General features: G+C 43.4%; 1 protein-coding gene across 1 annotated transcript in view; it reads left to right on the top strand.

Annotated features, from left to right (window-relative positions):
• Nucleotides 1-22,632, top strand: part of LNX1 (ligand of numb-protein X 1) — a 99,252-nt gene that overhangs the window by 36,337 nt on the left and 40,283 nt on the right. Inside the window, exons 3-4 of the mRNA XM_006019016.3 lie at nucleotides 10,731-10,972; nucleotides 13,188-13,343. Of these exons, the coding sequence (XP_006019078.1) occupies nucleotides 10,731-10,972; nucleotides 13,188-13,343 (398 nt within the window). The remainder of the gene's footprint in view (nucleotides 1-10,730; nucleotides 10,973-13,187; nucleotides 13,344-22,632) is intronic.

The raw sequence follows: 22,632 nt of genomic DNA, 5'->3' as shown, positions 1-22,632 counted from the left end.
CCCCCCCCCCCCCCCCCATCTTGTTATTTATTGGCTTTTTTTTTTTTAAATGAGAAAATGTAGTAAGGCTTTTGGCCTCTCTCTTTTGTGGTATTTTCTGGCATCCTGCGTTATACAAAAAATGCATACATGAAATAATAACTTGCGTAGCTTTGCAGGTGGAGGTATGTGTGCTCCTTTAGATCAGGAAGCAGTAACCTATGACCTGTGGACCAGATCCAGCCTGCAGAGGGTTTAGATTAGGCCCCCAGAGCTGACTTCAGCAGCATTCCACGGCAGGGAAGCTTCGCTTGCTCTATGCCACAGTCAGGTATGGGGGCTTTGTCATCTGCCCACGATGTGCTACACAGGGTTTGAATTACACTTTGACTCTTATGAGGGAGTCTGCAAAAAAAATTAAACCAGTTCATTGGAAGGAGCAATCTGATCAGAGACTGCCGCCCCCCCACCCCCCCGGTTATGATTTTCAAATCTTACAGGGAAGCTTTCGCCTTTTATCGGGGGCTCAGCCCTGCCCACTCCCCACCCTGAGCTCTCTTGTAATTCTCACTGTCATTGGTAGGTGTTGTAGGGCTTTGACACCTTTTTGGCCAGTGCCTTGTCCCCTAGCGATGTCAGGGTGAGATCCTGATTTCAGCACCACCTATGTGATCTGATTGCTGCTCCTGCTTACCTGTCACAGCGTTGATGTTACTCTTAGGAGGCACACACTCACCGTGGTGCTACAGCTGGACACTGGAGGCTTCAGCAAAAGGGGACTCTATCCACACCAGGACACAGATGAGCGCTGGGGGCTTCAACAGAGGAGGGGCTCTGGCCACTCCTCAGCCGGGGCCAGGGAGAAAATGCAGTAACTATGGTGCATTAATGAACATGTAGATGCATCCACTGTGGGCCAAATCCTATTAGCCATTTTAATGGCATTTAGGCACGTAAGTTTGATCCCATTCTACCCTTCCCAAGTCCTTGAAAAAATTTTACTCTTGTAGCAAACTTCCATCTTAGCCTTAAACCAAGTCACAAAAAGCAGCAAGGAGAAAGAGAACCCATCCACATTTGTATTAATATTTTTTCCAGGCTTTGAGCAGAGTGGAACAAGGACATGTCCATAGGATTTAGACACCTAAATGGACAGGATAAGAGTTGATCCACTATGTCTCTAAACAGGAAGTGAGACGACAAGGACAAATAAGCCAACAGAAGGCCTGAAGATGATTTTGCAAATGATTAAATTGAATTCAGTTTCACCCGTTATGTTTTTTAATGTTTACTTTAGTAAAAGCAATTAAGTGCAACTTGAGTGTCTCTGTTTTGCAGAATAATTCACAGTATTCACAAAATTGGGTGAATGGTATTTAAAATGCAGTCACGAAGTGAGAAGTGGATTGGGTAACCAACAGTAAATGAATTCTCTCTTGCAGAAGGGATACAAGTTTTCACATGCTTAAATGACACGCTATTTTTTTTTTAAATATTTTGTTCCACCAGTAGCACAGTGCTGAGAGCATTGTTAAAAGGGAAATTTTGTGTTCAGGATCTTTTCAGAACAGCCCAAGGCAGTTTTGGGCTCCATCAATAAAGTTGCACTAAATTTTGCTAAATGTTGATGTCTCTTTAAAAAATAAACTGGGAAGCTATAGAAAAAAAAAATCGGACCAGGCTAATTACAGCAATAAATGGACTTCTGAATCAGCTTATAAGGAAAGGGTTATGGGACTTGAATTCATGTACCTAAAACAAATAACATTTAAGTAGGCATGACATAAATAGGGACCTACCAAAATCAGGATTTCACAGATTTTGTGGAAATTGCAAAATCTGACATTGCCCATGAAATCAGGCAATGCCTGTGAAATCTGAGGAGGAAAAAACATAAACTGCTGGCTCCTCAGAAGGAGCCAGAAATCCTCATGGCATTGTAGCCTGGCCATGCGGCCTGCTGTGTGGGGGAAGGGGCGACAGGGGCTGCTGGCACAAAGGGGAGACCAAGATGGCTGCTGCCTCTCACTGCCAATTGGCTAACAGGGCTGCCTGTCATGAGGCCTCACCCCTCTACACCAATTGGTGGCCAGGGGAGGTGCTGCATGATGGACCACTCTCACAACCAATCAGCAGTGAGGGGCAGGGCTGCATGACAGACAGCACTTGCAGCCAATCAGCAATGAGGAGTGGGACCACAGGGGCCCCTCAGCCATTCGGAGGCATGGGGGCCTCGCCATGATCAGCCTGTGAAAATGGTGGCCAACCCTGCAATTTCCCTGCAAAATTGGCTGGCTGCCACCTCAAGTTGGATAGACCCCTATTCATAAATGTTTTAACATAGAAATGCAAGAGAACAAAAGAGAATAAAAACACTATATGCATGTTACACTTGTACCAAAGCAAGGATCACTTTTTGACAATAAGAAGCAAAAGTAATAGGAAAATATGTTTGACACCTGGACAGAAAAGCAGTTCATGCGATGTAAAAATGTTCTATAAGTATAGCACACTTGAGGCAAAGAAGAGTTAGGTATAGTGCAGAGTCTATCATCTAGACACAAGCTTTTGAACTGCTGACCTGAGGTCCCTTTCCTTATCACAACTTTGTGTTGCTATCTGTGGTTAAGAAGTTGTCTTTAAAAGGCCTCTTCTTTATAGGAGCATTGATAAATGGATGTAATGTAGATATGAATGAGTAATAGTAAACTGGAGAGTTTCCCACAAATTAAGTGAACTATGTGGGGGCAGGGTCCAAACGAAATGGCAAAACTCTGAGGTACTGTAAATGGTATAGGAGACTTGGGCCACAGTTTTAAAACCTAGGTGCATTATGTTCTCAAGCCCATAGTTAGAGCCCCTTAAATAAAATTGCTCAACATTGACAAATTCCACTGAAGTTAATGGGAACTTCAGACACTCACTCAGCACTTTCAAAAATCAGGCTACTCTGGTTAAACCGTTAGATATGAAACCAAACTTTTCTGTGGCTGAGTTTGGAAATAATGGATCTTGAAGTGTAAGCTTTGCAAGCTAGAAAAGCCCATCCTTCCCTTACAAATATGTTGTCAGCTTCCTAGTTATAACCAGTGATTAGAGTGATTCTAAACAATGCTGGCAGCATGACATGGTCTTTTAAAACCATGGAACAAGGAAGCAGGCTGAAAATGATTGCCAGATTCATGTAAGCTTCTTATATGTAAATTGTTTTGCCTAACTAATCATTGCAAAACCATTCTGAGGTAAGAAAGTATTGTTATTGCCATTTTATAAATTGAGAAATAGGCTAAAAGGCTACACAAACTCCCGTAAGGCAGGTGGTCGATCATCTGCAGAACTGGGAATAAACAAATTCACGAGTTCCAATGCCACACTCAATTCACTGTGCTGCCTCTAGAAGACTGGGGAGTTTACAGGTTCAGCCTGATCTATATGTGGATGAGCTTTGGGTTATATCAGCAGAGAGAAATGTTAAATGCAAATAGGGGCATGATTATGGCCTTTGGTGTTCAGGCTGCAGAGGTTGCTTTACATTTTGCTGTGTTCCTCTCCTGGGAGGTCCTTCAGATCTGTTGCTGTGGCTTAGGGCTATACAAACTACCTGAGTTTTTCTTTGAAAAATAACTGTAACAGTTTTTCTAGCAGACAGAATCTGTCAGCTTTCAAGAATGCCCACTTCTTTCAGGCAGTGAAGTGATTTTTGGATTATCAGTGGGTGCATCTGCACGAGATGCTTTACTGCACAGTAGAGCTAATAACTGTCTCTAGTGGGTTATGGAATAGAGAAAATCCCACACAATTTACTGATTCGTTTTGATGCACTGGCTGGGGGAGTAGTTAGCTGATTGCACGATTTCACAATGATTACACACTTAATTCATACAACACAATTTTATTTTAAAACTCTTTGCTACGTATATAACACTGCTTAGCTTTAAGAAACACCACAAACATTAAAAACACAATAATTACATATATCAGAAACAATGCTCTGAATGCACTTCCTTCCCAAACAATGCTATAAGAATTAGTGTTACGAAAACAACTACAATTACAACTAAAAGTTAAATTTGAATCAATACTATTATTTTTCATAATATACTTACAATCCTAGAATTCCGAGAAGCCAAATACCAAAATATGGTTTCATTCCTCAGTAGTACGATTTAATGGGTTGGCCTCAGTAGTACGGTTCAATGGGCTCACCTCAGCAATACGATTCAATAGGCTGGCCTCAGCAGTGATAGGACTAAGTCCCCTTCCTTCAGTCCCTTTCAGGTGCTCCACGGCTTCAGTGTGAACTAAGAGATTCGTGTTCACGGAGAGGTTGGGTCAGGTGATCAATCTGATCCGGGCTACACTTGCGATTCTTCCTTCGTTGTTCTGCAAGTCAAGTCACCTCCAAATTGGGACAGTAAGTTACAGGTTTTTACATATCACTGTAAATACCCTTTTCTTACCAATTTGGTTAAAAGGCCCTAGGCTTTGATCTCTCGGAATTCAGGATATTTGCTCTCTTTGTAAAAGACTTCTAAAGATAACATTTAAATTAAGACTTTAACCGAAGTCAGGACATTTTACACGTAGCCCCAAAAACAATGACTTAGATAAGGAGATAAATCCTATCTTCTTCCTGAAACTGGCTAATGGGCAACCTTTACAAACATTCAAACTATTTCATTCAATATGACAATAACTGCACATTAAGCATCCACAGCTACATGCGCAGATGCTTACTGTGCAGTAATTAGCTCTAATCACAAATACATTTGCAAATACAAGTAGCAAATTTACTTGTGATTAGTAACTGTGCATTAGGGCACATGTAGACCTCTGACCAGGAGCAAATGTGCTCTCAGGCAGCAGGGAGTGGGAGATTGTTCCCTGCCCCCAGAAGCTGTCTGCTGCTGGGGCAGGCTCTGCCACTGGAGCCCAGGTGGAGACAATGTCCCCCATGGGGACAATGTCCCACATGATCATGGGACCAGAGCTGAAAGATCCTTATCTTCCAGCCTGATCCCTATGGTTTTGTGGCCCAGGCTGTGGGATCCCTGTTTCCCAGCCTGAGCCCTGTGGTCATGGGGCCCACACTGGGAAATCCTTATTTCCCAACCTAGAGCTCCACCTGGCTGCTGCAGGGGCCAGCTGCAGGGCCGCATGGAGCAAAAGCAGTCTGGTGCTAGGAGCAGCAAGTCGGCTCCCATGTCCCTGAACATGTAGACACATGCCCAGGAGCATTTACTCTCGCGTAGTGTACTTAAGAGTAAACTGCTCCCAGCTCTTTTGCATATGTACATGCACCCAGTAAGTGCTTTAAGGATGTACAGTAAAATCCCTGTTTTCTGGCATTCTGCTAGCTGGAATACTCTATTAACTGGCACCGCACTGTGGCTGCCATGCTGCTGACATTCACCACTCCGCGTCACCACTGCTGCATGAAACCACCCTGCGCTGCCGCAGCACCGCCACCATCCATCACCCTGCCCTGCTGCCACGTGCAATCCCCCCTGCGCTGCCACCGCCACCATCCACCACCCTGATTAAAAGTAAAAGAATAGTGAACTGCCAATTCAATTGTCCTTATTTATGTCCTTGTTTACTTTTTGCCTATCTCTTACCTTGGGCTGTACAGCTTCCAAGTATTGCAAGGGAAATTATGTCTTTGAGTAAAAATTACTGTTTTCACTAGAATTTTCAAAATACAAATATTTCTGTTGGTCTTGACTTCCAGCAAAGCTTGTGTTTAAAAAGGGGAAGACCAATATCAACATGCCACTGTCCTTTGAACCTGTGATTCCAGTTCTTAGGATTTACTGAAGACAAGACTGCAGCCAAGTAGTGTCAGGGAAAGGTTAAAGAGTTTCTGCCAGCTTCCAGTCTTGAGCTGCCTGTGTAGCTGACCAAAACTGCATCCCCAGTGCCGGGCGAAACATGGGAACTACTATTACAGTGCTGCCCCCCCCCATTTCTGGGAACAATTCACCTAAAAGAAACAGGAAGTTTTCCTAGATTTCAAGGCCAGTGGAGACCCATTATGCTTTGTTGTGAGCTGTGTTCTGCTGGAGGTCATAGGATAGAGTTATGTCTCCACACCTCCCTCAACACATTTGTCATTAGGACAGAAGACAGATAAATTTTTCTGCACTAAGAAAAATGGCAGATGCAATTTAGCCTTCTGGACTCCTGGTTCTAGGGTTAAATTACTAATGAGTCTACAAGAATCAGAAGTCAGTTTCTGAATTTTTTGTAGGTTCCCTATTACACTTATTAAATGGTACTGCTTCAAAAATCCATGGTTCTGTAAAAGGACAATGTGTGTTATCTCATATTTCTGGCCTTCAAATTGTTGGCCTACTCTATAACATCACAAGAGTACTTGCTGTTCAGAGCAGCTGAGTAGGGATATAAATCTGCAGTTTACCTTGGCCTAAGTCAGTGTTCAGTTTGCTTTACGACTTGCTCATGCTAATCAGGTGTCCTACTTTCCTTTCCATCCCTCTCTTCCAGCTATAAATCAGGGGTGGTGGTGGGGGGTGATTTCTAATTGCCTCTCTCATTGTGATTAATACTGGTATGTTGCTATTTCATGGATTTCTGTTTTGAGCCTTTTGGAAAGAAAACTGAATCCATATGAATATGATTATAAGGCCACTTAAGCAGGACCCTCTATTCATGGCTAGGGGAACATGTGTTTCTTAATTCTGTTTCCTGTTATCACAGTAGTGTCAGCATAAATAAAACAATGATCTTTGAAAGAGAAGAGATGCTCTTTATTACACATTTGAGATTTTTTTTCTTCTTCTTCAAGGGACTCTATGTTATTCTATACAAAGCATGCTTATGCTTTATAGATTTATGCCTGCCATGGTAAATTAGAGTACAAATTAAGTGTTCACTCCTAAAGAGCTGTATCTCTCTCTCTCTCTCAACTGTTTCTGGTAGAATTAGAAGAATATGATGTCTTTCAACTTACATCCCTTTCCCCAGTGAGGAACTTCTCCAGTGAGCCACATTAAATCTCACCATCTGAAGGAGTTGTTTTCCAAAAGAAAATAGTTTCATTGATCCTATTAACTAGCTGTTTTCGATAGAATAAACAACAGAGAGTAGAGATGACTATAGAAAGTAAAGACTGTTTTAAGAAAGCAATCTGGCACTGATCCAGGAATAAGATTTGTGTGGGTGGCCCTATATGTCTTTTTTTTATATGGGCCCCATAAGGGCCTGTTCCTTTGGATCCATTTGCAGGGCTGAAGCCCATAATGTACACGTTTAACAGAGCTTTGGTAGAAAGATTCAAAATATTCTAAGAATTCTAGCTAAGGTTTAGTGTGGTTTTGCTTCTTTTTAAATTGTATCGCTCCCTGTTGTGACTTCCTTACATTACTAACCACTCTAGTGTTTTATTTATAAAACTGAATTGAATTAATATTTATTATTCCTTTTCTGTCCCCTTCCCTGACATCTCTTCTACTCACCCAACATGAAAGTATAACTTGGTTGCAGTGATACAGATCTTTCAGGGCCAAAATGGGGGGGTCTCATGATACTGATGCTCCCTGACCAAAAGTGGCAGTGTCTGCTTACTGGTTAATGGAAACGTTAACTCCAGGTAATTCTCTCACGAGCTCAAGGAAATAAAGAAGGACAGCTGCACCCAGTTTCTGGAAGCCAATGTGAAAAGGCCAGTCTGCTAGAAAGGACTGCTGCATCAGGGAAGAGACAGCTCTCCGCTCCTTTCCCTCTTAGCCCTCCCTTGTTTTTGACTATGGAAAAACAATACAGCAGTTCTTCTGTTGCAAAGAATTCAGAAAAACCACAGCAAGTCAGAATGGTGTCGATACTATGGATTTCTATTTGAAATCTCTGGGTTTGTCTTGTGAATCCTGTATTTGCCTACCCAATACTGCTAATATTGTGTGATACCCTTAAAAGGATTGTGCTCACCCTGATTGAAAACCACTGTTCTAAGTGGTCTCCTTTTGTTTGTCAGTATCCAAACATTGAAATTTATACAAGGTAGCCAGACATAGCATTGATTCATTCCCAGCAGGATAATTTGTGTCACTAACCAACATCAAATAAATGTCTAAGGCCTCGTCTTGAGAGAGATTCTAGAGCAGCAGCAGTGTTGGAGTGATGTAGCTGTGATGGTCCAGGAATTATGAGAGAAGCAAAGATTTTTGTGGGTTATATTTTTTATTGGGCCTGTGAGTGATATCTTTATTTATTATCCCAGCATGGCTGGGAAAAAAGACAAACTTTTGAATGCAAGGCATTCTTCATCAGATCTGAGTTCAGAGTTAAATCACCTCTGTAGAGCAGAGTATGGCTTTTTCCACCATCTACCAGCTGGCAGAAGATGCCTGTAGGCTGATATTTTTTCATGTTTGCTGGCTATTACAGTCTCTTCTCAGGATACTATGGTGCACAGCTGTTAGGCAGAGCTGCACATATACATACTTTCTGGCACCTGCCTTCTGCTGCCAAAATTTCTGATGGCAGAGGCAGCTGAGCATGGGCAGAGCCTTATGTTACAACTGAACACACAGTTGGAGATCTTTTTTGAATGTTCAAGCTTTGACATGCTCCTCCCAGTGATTAGCATTACTACAGCTCAACCTCTTGGACAACCACAGCAGGCAGATGCCAATAGGTCACAAATACAGTTTCACTAAAGAGAATTTTTCAGTTCAAATGACCATTCAAATATATCCTCACTTGTCACTTAACTCTAAAAACTGAGTAAACTGACGCAGTTATAAGCTCAGGATGGAGTTGATGACAGAACCGATGTCAGGATAATGAGAAAAAACAGTTTACTATTATAGGAGCCATTTTACTTCTCTCACCAAATAAACCAAACACCCTAATTAAGAGTAAACTGAATTAAAAAATTGTTTTGAAATAGACACCAAATGTTCTGTGGCTTGTCTTTCTCCTGTCTGAGTAGCTTGACCTCTCACTTGCATGCAAAGAAGCATCTCCACAAGCTATCTGTTTCCTGGACCTTTGGTACATTAAACTTATCCTGACACACAGCACATCAGCATTATGGACTGTATATATTATGCATTGTGCTGTGTATGTATCACATTTTACAAAAGACTTTGTGTCCCTGAGGGTTTCTGCAGTAATTTCCATGATTTCATCCTAGATGGCTTTTATGTGAAAGACGTCAGTTAACTTTAGCCATGAAGAAGAGAGAATACCAGTAACGAGACAGTGATTAAAAGGCAGAATTCATTCTAATGAATGCATTTCTAATGGTTGCAGTGGCGGAGTGGAGGTGCTGTTTGTGAAAAGTTCCAGGTGCTGAGTGATTTATCCACAGTGGTTTTGGTGACTCTAATTAAGCATCAAATCACTAGGAGTTCGGGACCCTTCCAGTTTATCACAGTGGCTTTCGTCAGGCAGCCCCAGGGGTTTGAAAGCAACTGTCTGTGTGATGCTTGTTCTGTCGCACAGAATCCATCTTAAGGCTCAGTAGGCACTGAAAATAGGTTATGTACAATTAAATGGGTTGTATTTTTATCTCTCGTGATGCCTTATCCTCGGCTTCTCTTTTTTTTATTTTGTAGAACTAGACCTAGAAGGGATCTTGTTGCTGCTGAGGTTAGGATTTGTGGTTGGGGTTTTTATTTGTAAGAGCAGTCGACCTCTGAACTTAGATGTAGATACCAGCAAATACTAGGTGCCAGTGAGATCCAATGAACAGCTGTTGCCTTGAGAACTGTGCCATTACTTCCTCCACAGGCATGCCACTCACTGCTGCTTTGTTCTGGGTGTGACCCACAAATCTCCCCACCTTGCCTCTCAGGATAATGCCAGCTGGGCAGTACTTACTATCTCTTGGGCCTTATCTAGACTAGGAAAAAGGTGGGTATTTTCAATGCCAGTAGCTTACCTGAAACCCTCACATAACACCAATGTGGACTGAAAACCCCACATTACACCAATTAGGTGTGTTTTAAATCACATTACCAGCATTAGCTTGAAAAAAATAACTGCATCTAACATAAAATGGGGCTTTCAGAACAAGTCAAGCTAACTTCATCTGGTGTTCTAGGTCTGAATGTACATACGTTTTGAGGTATTTTGGATCTGAAGTTCTGGGTTTTGCTCATTGATAACATGAATCCAATTTGAAATAGAAGCTGTCAAAAAATTCAAAAGGAAGGCAAGGGAGAGAGATCATCTGTGTGTGCAGCAGGGTGTTGATGTGCTAGCAGAGTGACAGCTTCTACAGAAAATCTTTGCCATGTGGCAGAATTCAGTAAGCTACTGTGCTTGTGGGATTTTATTTCACAAACAAGCTTTCAGGCCACACACTGATCTCTTTCATTAGCAGAAGACAAAGGGCAGATTATAGATTCTAGTCTTTGATTTGATCAACCACCTGCTATGTCTGTCTTTTGCTTTTGGACCCTCCAGAACTGTCTACAAGCAAGTATATCTCTAAATTTTCTCTTGCTTGGATGTTGACTTTTCAAGTAAAATAATAACATAGATAATTATAAGATGGCATCTATTTCCTCCTTTTTGATTCTGTGAAACCTGGACAAGGCTGACATTCTTCCATGTTGCACAGTGTCTGCATTTCATAGGTCAGTAAAATGGTTTGATTGCAATAGTTAACCTTGATGCAGTTAACTGTTCCTCAGTGCCAAATGCTTGTAAGCAGAAGATATCAAAATGCAAGTTTTACTGTTATCTCCTTTTTTCCCACCTCCCTTCTTGCTTTGTCTTAGATGTAAAGGAGCATCCCATTATGGCCTTACAAAGGAACGAAAGAGACGTTCGCAAGATGGCTCTCCAGACTGTAGTTCCACTTTAACAGTAGCGGCTCTTGGCCCAGAGCTCTCTGCAGCTGCAGCTATAGCCTTAATGACAGATGAACCAGGCCTAGTTAATCCAGCCTTCAGCCCCACCTCTGAGGACAGCCAGTCGGGGAGTAGTTCTGGAGATCCCAATAGAAGCAACCGAAACAGAAGTAAGAGCTAAAAAATGATTTTCTCAGAGTCTAGAGGCCTTTCTCTGCATGCATCTCTGTAAACTTTATATTGCTGAAAGCTTTTAAAATCCATCGGAGAGGAGAAACCTGTCTGTATATGTTCTGTAACAGAATCATAGAAAAATCAAATCATAGAAAATCATTAGTCAAAGTGTTTATATTTAGGATGAAAAGGGCACATTTTGAAATGATCTAGTGTTTTGTGGATACAGTGGTTTCATAGGAAAACAAATCATTTAAAACTCCCCCCTAAATTCCAAGGTTATGTCACTCAATGAAGTTGGCATTGTTAAAAACGAACCACATGGTTAAAAAAGTGACATCTAAACCCCTGGCAGACATGCAGGTAAAGCCAGATGGGATCTGATGCATGATCATCAACACATCATGGTAGGAGGCGTGATTGTGGGATCATGCATCAGATCACATCATGCCACATTGCCTGTGCAGAGGTACCCCTGAATCAGCTGTCAGGGCTCACAGCTGCAAGAGAACATGGTGCACCCCCACATCTAGGAGCCTAGATCAGTTGACAGAGCTCCCAGCCATGGGAACACATGGTGTGCCCTGTGGCTGGGAACCTGGATCAGCTGATGGGGCTCCCAGCCGTGGGTGACACGTTCAATTAATTTGTGACAGGAACCAGCCACAAAGTTATTCCACATTTTTTTGGAAGTCACCATGTGGCTTATTCCTTATTTTATGATGCCATTGATTGCTTTAACATATGGCCTGGTTACAATTTAAGATGTGATTAACTTGGGGGCCCAAAAAGTATTTCCATGTTTCTTCATTCCTTAGCATGCTACCACCTCCAAAGGAGTGGCATATTTGAAAATACAGTTTGTCCAAATATTGACATCAGGTTTGGCCAAAGAAAAAGAATTGGTAAAGTCAGAAACAATGGTTGAGGGGTGGGGGGTGCAGGGATGGGGAGCAGGAGCTAGTGATGCATTTCTTGTCTTGGGAAAATGGACAAAGATCTAAAAAATAATGAGTTAAAAATTAGCTGAAATAAAAACTAAAGAGCAAAGCTTTGGCTCTGAGGACACGTGTTGGAAGAACAGAAGGAAAGGTGCAGACTGAGCATCAGAATCCAAGGCTAGTGGCACAGAATTGAATCCTGCTAGATTAGCTGAATCTTTCGGTGTTAAATCTGGTTTGGGGGAGTTCTGTGCCACTACATGCATAGCACTGAAAGATACAGAGTAATTCAAATGCCTTGATTCTGTCTATGGCACAGCAAAAACACGAATACATGATTTGTATTTAAATTTGTATACATTTATATTGCCTTGCCAAGTCAGTTTCACTCTTTTTTTTCTCCTCCCTCATTAAATAAGCACATTATTAGTTTTGCTTAAATTAAAAAATAATGTTCTAATGTCTTGCCTGTTTAAAACTAGGATCTGTTTCTGGTTTTTCACCTCTCTAATTGTGACTCTAATTTTACTACAGGAGGTCAGACTAGATAAGCCCAATTGTCTCCTCTGGGCTCATGTTCTTATTTATATCTATTAAAATATTAACAGCAGTTTGTTTTTGAGGGAGCAGGGGAAGGGAGTGAATGGTGAAAGAGCACTGTGGTGGGTTTGCAGCAGTGTCATAAGCTGCCTTCATAGAAAGACCTAGCAATAGTCCCAGTTGCATCCCTTCAGGTTGGTGGAACATAAACGGCTCATTTGCTGGGGAATGTCCCTTTCTTTAACATGCGTTTTCCACTAGGCATTCCATGGCAATGCTTTAGCTTTGGATAATGTAGTCCACCACACACTCCCCCTAGAAGTGAACACCATATTTAGGACTAGCTTCATAGATGGGATTCAAGATTTATAGAACAGCAGTCAGCAGCACTGCCAGAATGCCACCAAAGCCCCCTGGGTCTGCAGGCCAGATCCAGTGGTTTCATGGGTTGGACCTGGTCCATGAGCCATAAATTGTCAGTCCATGTTCTACAGTGTAGGTAGGTAAAGGTAGCACAGCAATTCTTAGAATTAAGGCTGATATATCTATGGGGCCAGGTGAAAAATTTAGGCAGCCAAGTGCAAAGATGAAGGGAAGGGGAGACTACAGAATGCTTTTGCCACTTCTATGACTTGTGTCCTCCATACATACCTAAGGTGATAGACAAGACATGGTTTTTTATGTCATTCAGCCCAAAGTTGCTGCACTCTGTGTTTTTTCTGTCTTGCAGCTCAGCACTTTGAACGTTCCACTATAAGAAGCAGGTCTTTTAAAAAAATAAATAAAGCTTTCAGCGTTCTTCGACGAACAAAAAGTGGAAGTGCAGTAGCAAACCAGGCTGACCGGGAGAGGGAAAATAATGGCAACTCTATTGCCACAGAAGAAGGTAATGCTTTGTTGTGTATTGTGCTATATACTGTGAAGGTATGAACAAGTTATTTCACATGACATGCTGCATAGGTCTTAAATCTTACAAGTGGTTTTTAAAATATAACATTATTCTGTCTTTAAAAGAAAATGCAATAGTGAGCCCAGGGGGACAGGTTATAGAAGCATGACATCTGAATGGGGATGTTCTGCTAATAGAAGGCTTGCTGCAGAGACAATCATGGCATGGGATTGGGAGACTGGGCATCCTGATTCTGTTGCTGGCTCTATCACTAATTCCCTCTGCAACTGATCAATTCATTTAATCAATGTGTGCGTTTTTATTTTCCCCTAAGATATTTGGATATTACCTCATCCATATTACAGGGGTTGTGGTGCTTTGTTAATGTTTATAAAGCATCTGGAAGATCCCCAAAAGGAATCTGTTTAAAATATTATCATTATTCCATCACTTGCATTTGAGTTTTTGGTAGCACATGTATGTTGTCATAGCCAGACAGGTAACACTGCAAGGACACCAAGCTCTATAACGGGGGAAAAAGAGGCAAGTTACTATGTACCAAATGTAAGGATAAGAAAGTGGAGGAAACATTAATTAGCACTTGACATGCTCAAAGCACTACTCAAATGTTAAACTAAATGTATTGTATTTGTGGTGCTTGTATATGAGACTCCAGCACTGCTGCACGGAGGGGAAGTGACAACAGCTTTAGAAAGAGAATGGTTTAAATGAAGTTTATTATTACTTCACCTTGAACTTCAATGATGGGTAGGTACATGGGACAAAATATCAGTTCTGTCCCCAAACCAGGTATCCAATTGCATATTTCTGTTTGATTAGATCAGCATTTTAAAAAGGAAAATGCCCAGTTCCCCATTGTTCTGTACCCTGTGCAGATAGTGACACCCATGCAAAAATGAGTGTAAAATGCTGTCAAATCAGAATGGTTGCATTTTGCATCCTCTTTGCCCAGGTGATTACACTAGATACAGAGGAACAAAGAGCCCATCTCAAAGGGCCTGATCCAGTTTGAACTCAGAGGCACCTACATTTGGGAGTTGGGCTATCTAAAACCTAGGTATCTTGGCTTGCGAAAACAATCTAATTTGACTAGGTTTAGGCACTTAGGATCTCTGTCCAGTTAATAGAGAGATTTAAGTGCCTGAAAATAACAATGCAATTTGACCAGGCTTGACTCTATAGAAAAAAATAGAGGTAGGTAGAGGTAGACACTTGGACAACCCAGAAAGCTCAGGAGCTCCTGGAGGTAGTCAGCAAGAAACTGTAGACATGCACACGTATCTGAAACCCCTATCCTCTTTGAGGCTTAGATGCCTGACTCATGCTGCAAGTAAGGTTCCTTCAGTCGCTGGGCTTTTTGAAAGTCTAGCCCTACTTCTAGAGGTGGGTACCTGTGGTAAAAATCAGAGAGCAGCAGTAACTTGTATTTCATATCTTACAAGTGGGTTTAAATTAGTGCTCTGGACTTTGCCCAAGACTGAATTTACCCTGTGTGCCCAGACATACTGGGGCAATGTGGAGTTTTGCTACCTCAGCAGAATTCCCAAACCAGAATTTTATCCTTAATACTTCCACTGACTTGCAGTTTGCAACCCCGAGTCCCACTCTCAACAATAACTTAGTGCTTAGAACATTTCCTCAGCAAGTAGGAAACCTGAGTGGTGAGTCCACCTTACCCTCCCAAGAGAGTTATGTAACCACCAGGCTTATGCTTCCTATTGAGTCCAGGGCTAGGTACAGACAGTCAAAAAGCCTGAGGCTAAATAGATTCAGTTTTTGCAGGTTAGTCTAAACTGTACAGATTAAATTGAAACAGAAGTGAACAGGCATTTACCTTTGATACAGGAAATGTAGCCACATGCCTGCAGTGGCTCAGGCCAGAGGCCAGGGGGCACTAGACAATGGCCCTCTGGCTGTGTTCACTCCTGTTCCTGCTGCCCCTGAGGTTTCCGGGTTTTTGCAGTCTACAGTCACAGCAACAGGACTCTGCAGGGTTGCTCATCACTTCCTCTTCCAGGTGCCTCTGGGATTTGTAGTCCACAGTTGCAGCCAGCAGTAAGTTTGAGTTGGGGGAAGGGATGTTTAACCCCCTCCCTGGCCCCAAACCCCAGCTGGGGTTTGTCTGAGGGGGAAATCCCCCCACTGTAGATGGGGCTGCATCCCCAGCTGGGCTTGCCCCCACCCCACCCCTTGTCAGGCAGCCCTCACTGCTCCAGCTAGGGGGCAGAGGGGCAGAGCCAGACCTGCTCTCTGGAGCAGACAGCCCAGCCCAGCCCAGCCCAGGACTGGAAAGCATGTTGGGATGCTGGGGGACTGTGATTTAACTTGAACCAGGAAGGGGTCTGGGACAGAAGTTTCATAAACTGGTTTCATCCAAATCAGTTAAGTCTCACACTACATTCAATCAGGTTTATCTTAAACCAGTTTCAGCCATTTTGAAACTGGTTTATGTACACTGAGCTTCTGTTCTGTTACAGATTTAAACCAGTTTCTGATCACTTAAAGTATTTTATGTGTAACTTCTGTCCCTAGCCCAGAAGTGCAAGTCATGGAGCTGGAAGGACAGTAGGCAAGAGGGAGAATGACTCTGGAACCCAGTGAGAATGAAACTTTCCTGGAAATAGGAATCCTAGATTCCAGAGTCTGTTTGCAGGATCTTTTTATTCAAAACAATCAAAGTCTAATGTAAAATGCATAAGCTTTCTTGAGAATGGGGCTCAAAACTCAGGCTTCCACCACCTAAGTGCCATTGCCACTAAATTGCAGAGGCAGATTGCATGTTTGTTCCCAGAATTCTTTATGTAAGTTCATAGATTCATAGATGTTAGGGTCGGAAGGGACCTCAATAGATCATCAAGTAGGTCTTTGTATCATTTGTTAATCTTTGCATCATTTATGTTTTATTATTTATTTATTATTTGAATTGTGCTAGAGACTGGGAACCCCAGGCATGGTCCAGGACCTCATTTTTCTAGGTGCTGTCTATATGTACAAACTCACCTGTTGTTGTAGACTGCATTTGAGTTTAAGTGTGGGCGCAGACAGAAGTTACATTTATCATGTGATTAGCCCCCTGAAAGCATTCTGTAGCCATGCTGTGATACACACGCATGGCTGGAGAATGCTTTAGAAGTGGTTGATTGTGTGAAACATTAACCCTCATCAAATGACAGATCAGATGAGCATCTTTGGGAACTTCTGTCATGCAATTAGGGCTGGGCTGATGCAGCCTGGCCCTATCCCCAGTGCTGTCTGCAGTGGGGAGGCTGAGTGAGCTGAGGGCTGGAGTTTGCATGGGCTGAGCTGGAGGGGGACATGGGGTGGATTGGACCCCTCCCCTTGTGGCCCCCCAGCCCTCCCTCTCCTGCTCAGGAGGGGCAAACCCCAGGCCACAGTCCACTCCCCCTCCTTTCTTCCTCTTCCCTTCCTGGAGACAGCACCAGACCTGGGAGCGTGGTGTGAGGCTGAGAGAGAGAGGCTGCAGGCAGGCTCCTCAGGCTCAGTTGGCTCCAAAGTGGAACTCAGTTTCCCTCCCGCCCACAATCTGACCTAATAGGTGGATATCTGTTGGGTTAGGGGGCCACTCTAAATCATGGTACTTTATGTGAAGTGCCACGAGTTAAAGTGTGGGCCTGCATGTCTGTCAGCACCCTGTGTGATCTGATTGCTTTCTTCCTGGAGGTCTCAGGGAAGTGTTTCTCATGAAGGAATCCCAGTGAGAACAAAGGGGAACAGGACCTGCTGGGTTTTAGGAAGAGTGGAAGAATAAAAAGAAGTGAACAGTCCTGCAGAAAACTAACAACTTGATAGTCACAAGAGAGAACGTTACGAGAAAAAGAATCAGGTTTCATAAAAAACACTGACAGTCAAACTCAGTTTAAGGTAAAAGTTAAAATGTTTCAAATAATTTAAGCTAAGTGGTAAATTAATGAAAGCATTTAAGCAACTTAATTGGGTTTACCTTAAAATAATTTTGAAATCTATGATTTTTTTTCTGAAATGTTTTCACTCCCAATTGCCTCATGTGGCCTTGTTTTCTGGGGTCTGGGTTCTACCATGTTGTCTCAGGAGGAAGACAATTTGCAGTAAAAGACAGATATTACTCTTTCTCACTCAGCTAAAGAAAATCCCACATATGCAGTAGATCTTGTATGTTTCCACCATGGAGACAAGCCACCAAGTTTTGAAGTTAGGGCCCTAAGAAAAGGGACTCAGTGCAAATGAGCTAAGGGCAAGAGTGTGACCTTTTGTGGATGCAGGCTCACAAAGCACTTTTCCCCTGTGGTCAAGATGGGATAGAGCAGCAGTAAGATATTCTGGGTAGCAATAATGGATACAGAAATGGTGAATTTGTTTATGTGCACCCTTGTCAGTGGCGATGCATAGGGGATGTACCAGGGTTCATGTGCATCCCCTGAGTGTGCTGGCACACCCCCTGACCAGCTACACTCACCACTTAGGCGATGGGCAGGAGTGCCAGTGCCCCCTGCAAGTGCCGGCCAATCACTGCGATCGCTGCGACCGCTTCTGGGAGTGGCTGGAGCCGCTTCTTGGGGGCACCGGCAGTAATTGGGTGGTTCTGGGAGCAGCTGCAATGATTGGCTGGCGTTTGCTCCCAGAAGCGGCTGCAGTCACTCCTGGAAGCAGCTGCAGTGATTGCAGCGATCGGCCATTGTGCGTTTGCCCAGGAGGGATACCGCCCCTTCCCCCCCTCCCCCCGCAGTCAGCAGGACTGGTTGCAGGGGGGGCACATGCACCCCCACACACACACTAAGGTGGCACCAGTCACCCATGACCCCTGTGGAACTCCCTGTTCCATGTCTGGCTATTTCAGTTTGATATAAAGAGCAGAAGTTCATCATAAGCAAGATGACAACCCCATTCACTGAAGGGAAGATACAATCTAAGGAACATAAATGCCAAATAAACTAATTTTATATGCCTAGTGATCAGCTGTAGGCCTATCAACAGCTTCTAGGTGACAGAAAAAACCCTTGTGTTATTAGGCCTAAGTGAGGAGAGGATTCTACTTTGGAGGTCATTGAGCGTTGGACCTGGAGTTTGACAAAGTTTTGTCACCAGCATTTTAGGTCTGTAATCATACCTTTGTAGTGCACAGCAGTCGGCTTAACACTGAGGGTGCAGCTGGCATCGGCTTAATAGATGACTTGCTTCTGCCCAGTCTCTGATTTAAAATTTTAGTAACCTTGGATGCTAACAGGGAGGTATATATTTAGTGCACAGGGTTCCAAAAGGTAATAGTAGGCATTCTTAATTAATTTTAAGTGGTGTCTTTAATATAGATATAAGCAAATATAACAATTGTATCATTATCAAACCACTGATAAAGACTATTATAATGTAACTGCTATAGCTACATAATTCTGTAATGTTCCAGTTATAGTAAAAAACATTGGAACTTTAACTTTGTTTCATTCAGGGCTCAAGTTATTGCGATTAGTTGACTCCTATCATTTCAGTACTATGCAGACATAACTGTTACATGGTACCAACTGATGTGTACCCCCTGAGCATCACCTTCCCCTCCCTTTTTAAAACAGTTAAAAGGTGTGCTTGTCCACAGCCATAGAAATAAATAGGATTCACCTAATGGCTTGTATCCACTTCGTTGGCAGATGTCTAAAATAATTTGTACCATACAAAAAAGCTAAGAAAGGTTAGTGGCTTTGGGGAACTAGAAAACCATTTTCAAGCACATGCCTGTGATACTTCTTGTACAGGTTTCCCTCACTTTATGCAGGTTCTGTATGTGCATATTTACTCTTATGTGATAACACATTTTTGGTATAAAAAGGGTCATATGTGAGGTAAATTCACTCTTATGAAATCAGTGTGGTGGAAGCCTGCAGTCAGCTGCTTTGTGTGGTGGATTGTGGGAGTGACGCACACCAAAATATAGTCTCCTGTGTGGATCCATGCTCTTCGCTCGTTGTCTGCGACATGTTTCTGTAGTTGCCACCCCCATTATGATTGTTCCCTGTGCTTGTGTGTACTGTCTGCTGTTGGTGAGTACCAAAATTGTCTTGTAAGAGTGGTAGAAATGGGTCTGGGGATCAGTACAGTCGAGGTCTTGGAACGTCTTCTTATTTGTTACATTGTAAAGTGGGTTCCCTTTATGCAAATTTGAGTTATGTGCCCTTTTCCAGGAATGCATGTACAGCATAAAACTAGAGAAACTTGTACAAAGAAAGAAAAATGGCTTACACAAATCATTATAAACCTAATTTATAAGCCAAGCCAAGAATACAGTACCCAAACCAAATTTGAAATCAAAATTGCAGCAGTAGATTGGGATTTCCAATCTTCTTGTTACAAATTTTGTTTAGTTGTAGTCCAGTTCTCACAAGAAACTGGTTTTAGGGACTTAAAATCCATGGTGCTTAATAAGATATGTATAAATATTTATGGGGGAATGTATATATAACAGGGGCGGGCGATTATTTCGGGCGGAGGGCCGGTTACCCAGTTTTGGCAGGCTGTCAAGGACCACATGGGTAGCCCTACCCCTTGACAGGTGCCCCGCCCCCTGACAGGTGCCCTGCCCCCTGGTCACCATCTTGGGACCAATGTCCCAATGTCTTGGAACCAATGTCCCAGGGCCAGCACTGGTGAAGCCCAAAGCGGGGCACAGGCTGGCAGGGGTCTGTGCAGCCAGGCTGGGCTGCATCAGTAGGGAGAGGGTGGAGCTGGCCCAGCTCCATAGAGCCACTGCCAGCTGGGACCCTGTGCTCCTGCCACCCTGCTCTAGGCCCCACCAGCACTGACCCTGGGACACTGGTGTGGGCCCCATGCTCCTGCTGGGTCAACACCTACTCACTCCCAATGCCCCCCAGACCCACAGTGCAGGCAGGGAGCAGCGCACAGCCCTGACCCCCTGCTCGCCGACAGGGAAGAAGCTGGTGCTGAGCGTAGGGAAAAGCAGCCCCCTTGCCCGCCCTATGACCAGCGGTCCCTGCTGCAGGTGCTCACACCCCATGCGAGGCTGGCTGGGGCAGGCACAGGCAGCCCCAGGTGGGCTGCAAGCAGCTACAGTGCAGGGCACTGGCCACGGGGTGGGCGAGGGGCCGCTTTCCTCCGTGCTGGGAAGGAGCCTGGGGAAAAGCTGAGCATGGGGAAAAGTGGCCCCTCCCCCACCCCATGGCCAGCGCTCCCTGCTGCAGCTGCTTGCAGCCCGCATAGGGCGCCCTTCTCCCCGCTGCAAGCAGCTGCAGCACGGGGCGCCAGCCACAGGGTGGGCAAGGGGCTGCTTTCCCCCTCCCCATGTTCAGCTTTTCCCCGGGCCATTTTTTCCCAGGCTCCTTCCCTGCCTGGGGTCCTCTCTTGCCCTTCCCTCCCTCCCTCCCCCTTTCCTCTTACCTGCAGTTCCGGTGTGGGGCAGCCACATGGTCCCAGGCCAAAAGCCCTGGCTGGGGCTTCTGGCTGTGGGGGCAGGGCCAGGTGGGCCCTGCTGTTGTGGGAGCCCGCCAGGCTTCCCCTGGGTCCTACTGCCCTTGATTCCTGTCATTTTTTACAGGAACCAAGGACAGATGAGTATTAATTTTCTAAAATTTTTAGGGGCCCTGTGGGCCAGATAGAATGGCCTCGCAGGCTGGATCCGGCCCGCGGTCTGTATTTTGCCCACCCCTGATATATAATATACATAAATACATTCCCTCTCCCCTCCTTCCCCCCCTCCCCCCGCTCCCGAAAAAGAGCAGTCCTGCAGGGTTTAACCCAGTAGAGTTCCTGAATGAGGCCAAAATAGAAACATTAAAGGGGGATGTGATTGCTGACCTAGAAAAGATTAATATTATTAAAATACCTTGAGCTTTAAAATAGTTGCATTTTCAGTGCCAGCTAACTTTTGTGAGATAATATTACATAGGTGGAGTTCACAGAAACAACAAAAGGCATTAAAATGGTAAAATTCCCAAAGTTTGGGACATCTTTCAAGACTTGTTCCCATCTGCAAAGTAACCAAAAATAATTGGGAAAATGAAATATTAAAACAATTTGTGCAATGTGCAAAATTAGGATGATTGAAAACAGTACAAAATCCAAGCCAGGACAAACGCATGTGAAAAATACAGAACTATTTATTTGGATCTTTATTAGCAGTGTTAACAACAATGCCTGGGAGACTTGAGCACTGAGTCATCCCCAGTAGTGCTGTGATATACAACAAGGCATTAGTCATTTCAAGTAAACTTGCCTCACTATGGATTGTGGATAGACAAGAGAGACAAAGGGGAAGAGCTGAGATCTGATATCACCAGGACCTACTCCTTTCTCCCAGAACTATTTGCCATGTCTGCAATCAAACATGTAGTATTTGGATTAGCTGCCTCTGTCACTCACCTGTGATGTCCCTGTTTACTGGATGCCTCATCCTTGTACTGAGGGACTACTGATGACCTCTTGATCAAAGTTTGCTTAAATTCTGGAAGCAAAGTTAAAAAAAAAAAAAAAGCAAGAATCTGCTCCTACAAAAAGCTTTATTGATGTGTGTAAATTTTAACCAGGGAAATAATCCCATTGGCTTCAACTGACTACTCTGTGTGTCAGGTCAACTAAAATTAACTAAGATATACAGCACTGGGTGCAAATCTGTTGATAATACTATCAAGATATATTAGACCTGAGCAACTGACATTATCAAACCTGGGCTTGGAAATTAAGGGCCAAAATATTTTAATATCAGTATTATTAGCAGGTATACAACAAGCATGTGACTTGATTTAATTTCAGTATTGGCTAATATTAAGCAGCATAAACTTTGGGGAGAAATAGGCAAGCATGGTTAACATTTCATGGGAAAATCTTATGGCAAAAGTGCTAATGCAAGTTAAATACCCTACATCTTTCCAACTGAGCGTAGGTGTTAGTCTAACTTGGGGTTGTTGTTCTGTTCCATGTCATTTGTAACTGCAGTAGGGCCACTGGTACATCAATAATTTTACAGGCTTATATCAAAGGAGTACTGCTTAAGGAAGAAGTAAACCAGATATCTGTTTTATTATTATTGACAGATTCAGAGTACTCCATATCACTCCTGAGGAGACAAATACAGGCGTGCAGGAAAAAATCTGCAAGAATCACCAAGCACAGGACAGAAGGTTTACTTCTTTCTAGATTCCGCAGTTCATCAATATGTAAAAACTGGAAATGTAAAAGAATAAAGGCAGGCATGCATGCTCTGGGGTTTTCCTACTCTGGAAAACCTGGTTAAAAAGGCTGGAGCAGAGCTAATTATATATATGAGGGT

Source organism: Alligator sinensis, unplaced genomic scaffold (assembly GCF_000455745.1).
Source record: "Alligator sinensis unplaced genomic scaffold, ASM45574v1 scaffold134_1, whole genome shotgun sequence".
NCBI classification, from domain to species: Eukaryota; Metazoa; Chordata; order Crocodylia; family Alligatoridae; genus Alligator; species Alligator sinensis.
Note: the sequence above shows the minus strand (reverse complement) of the source record. Positions and strands in the feature narration are given on the sequence as shown.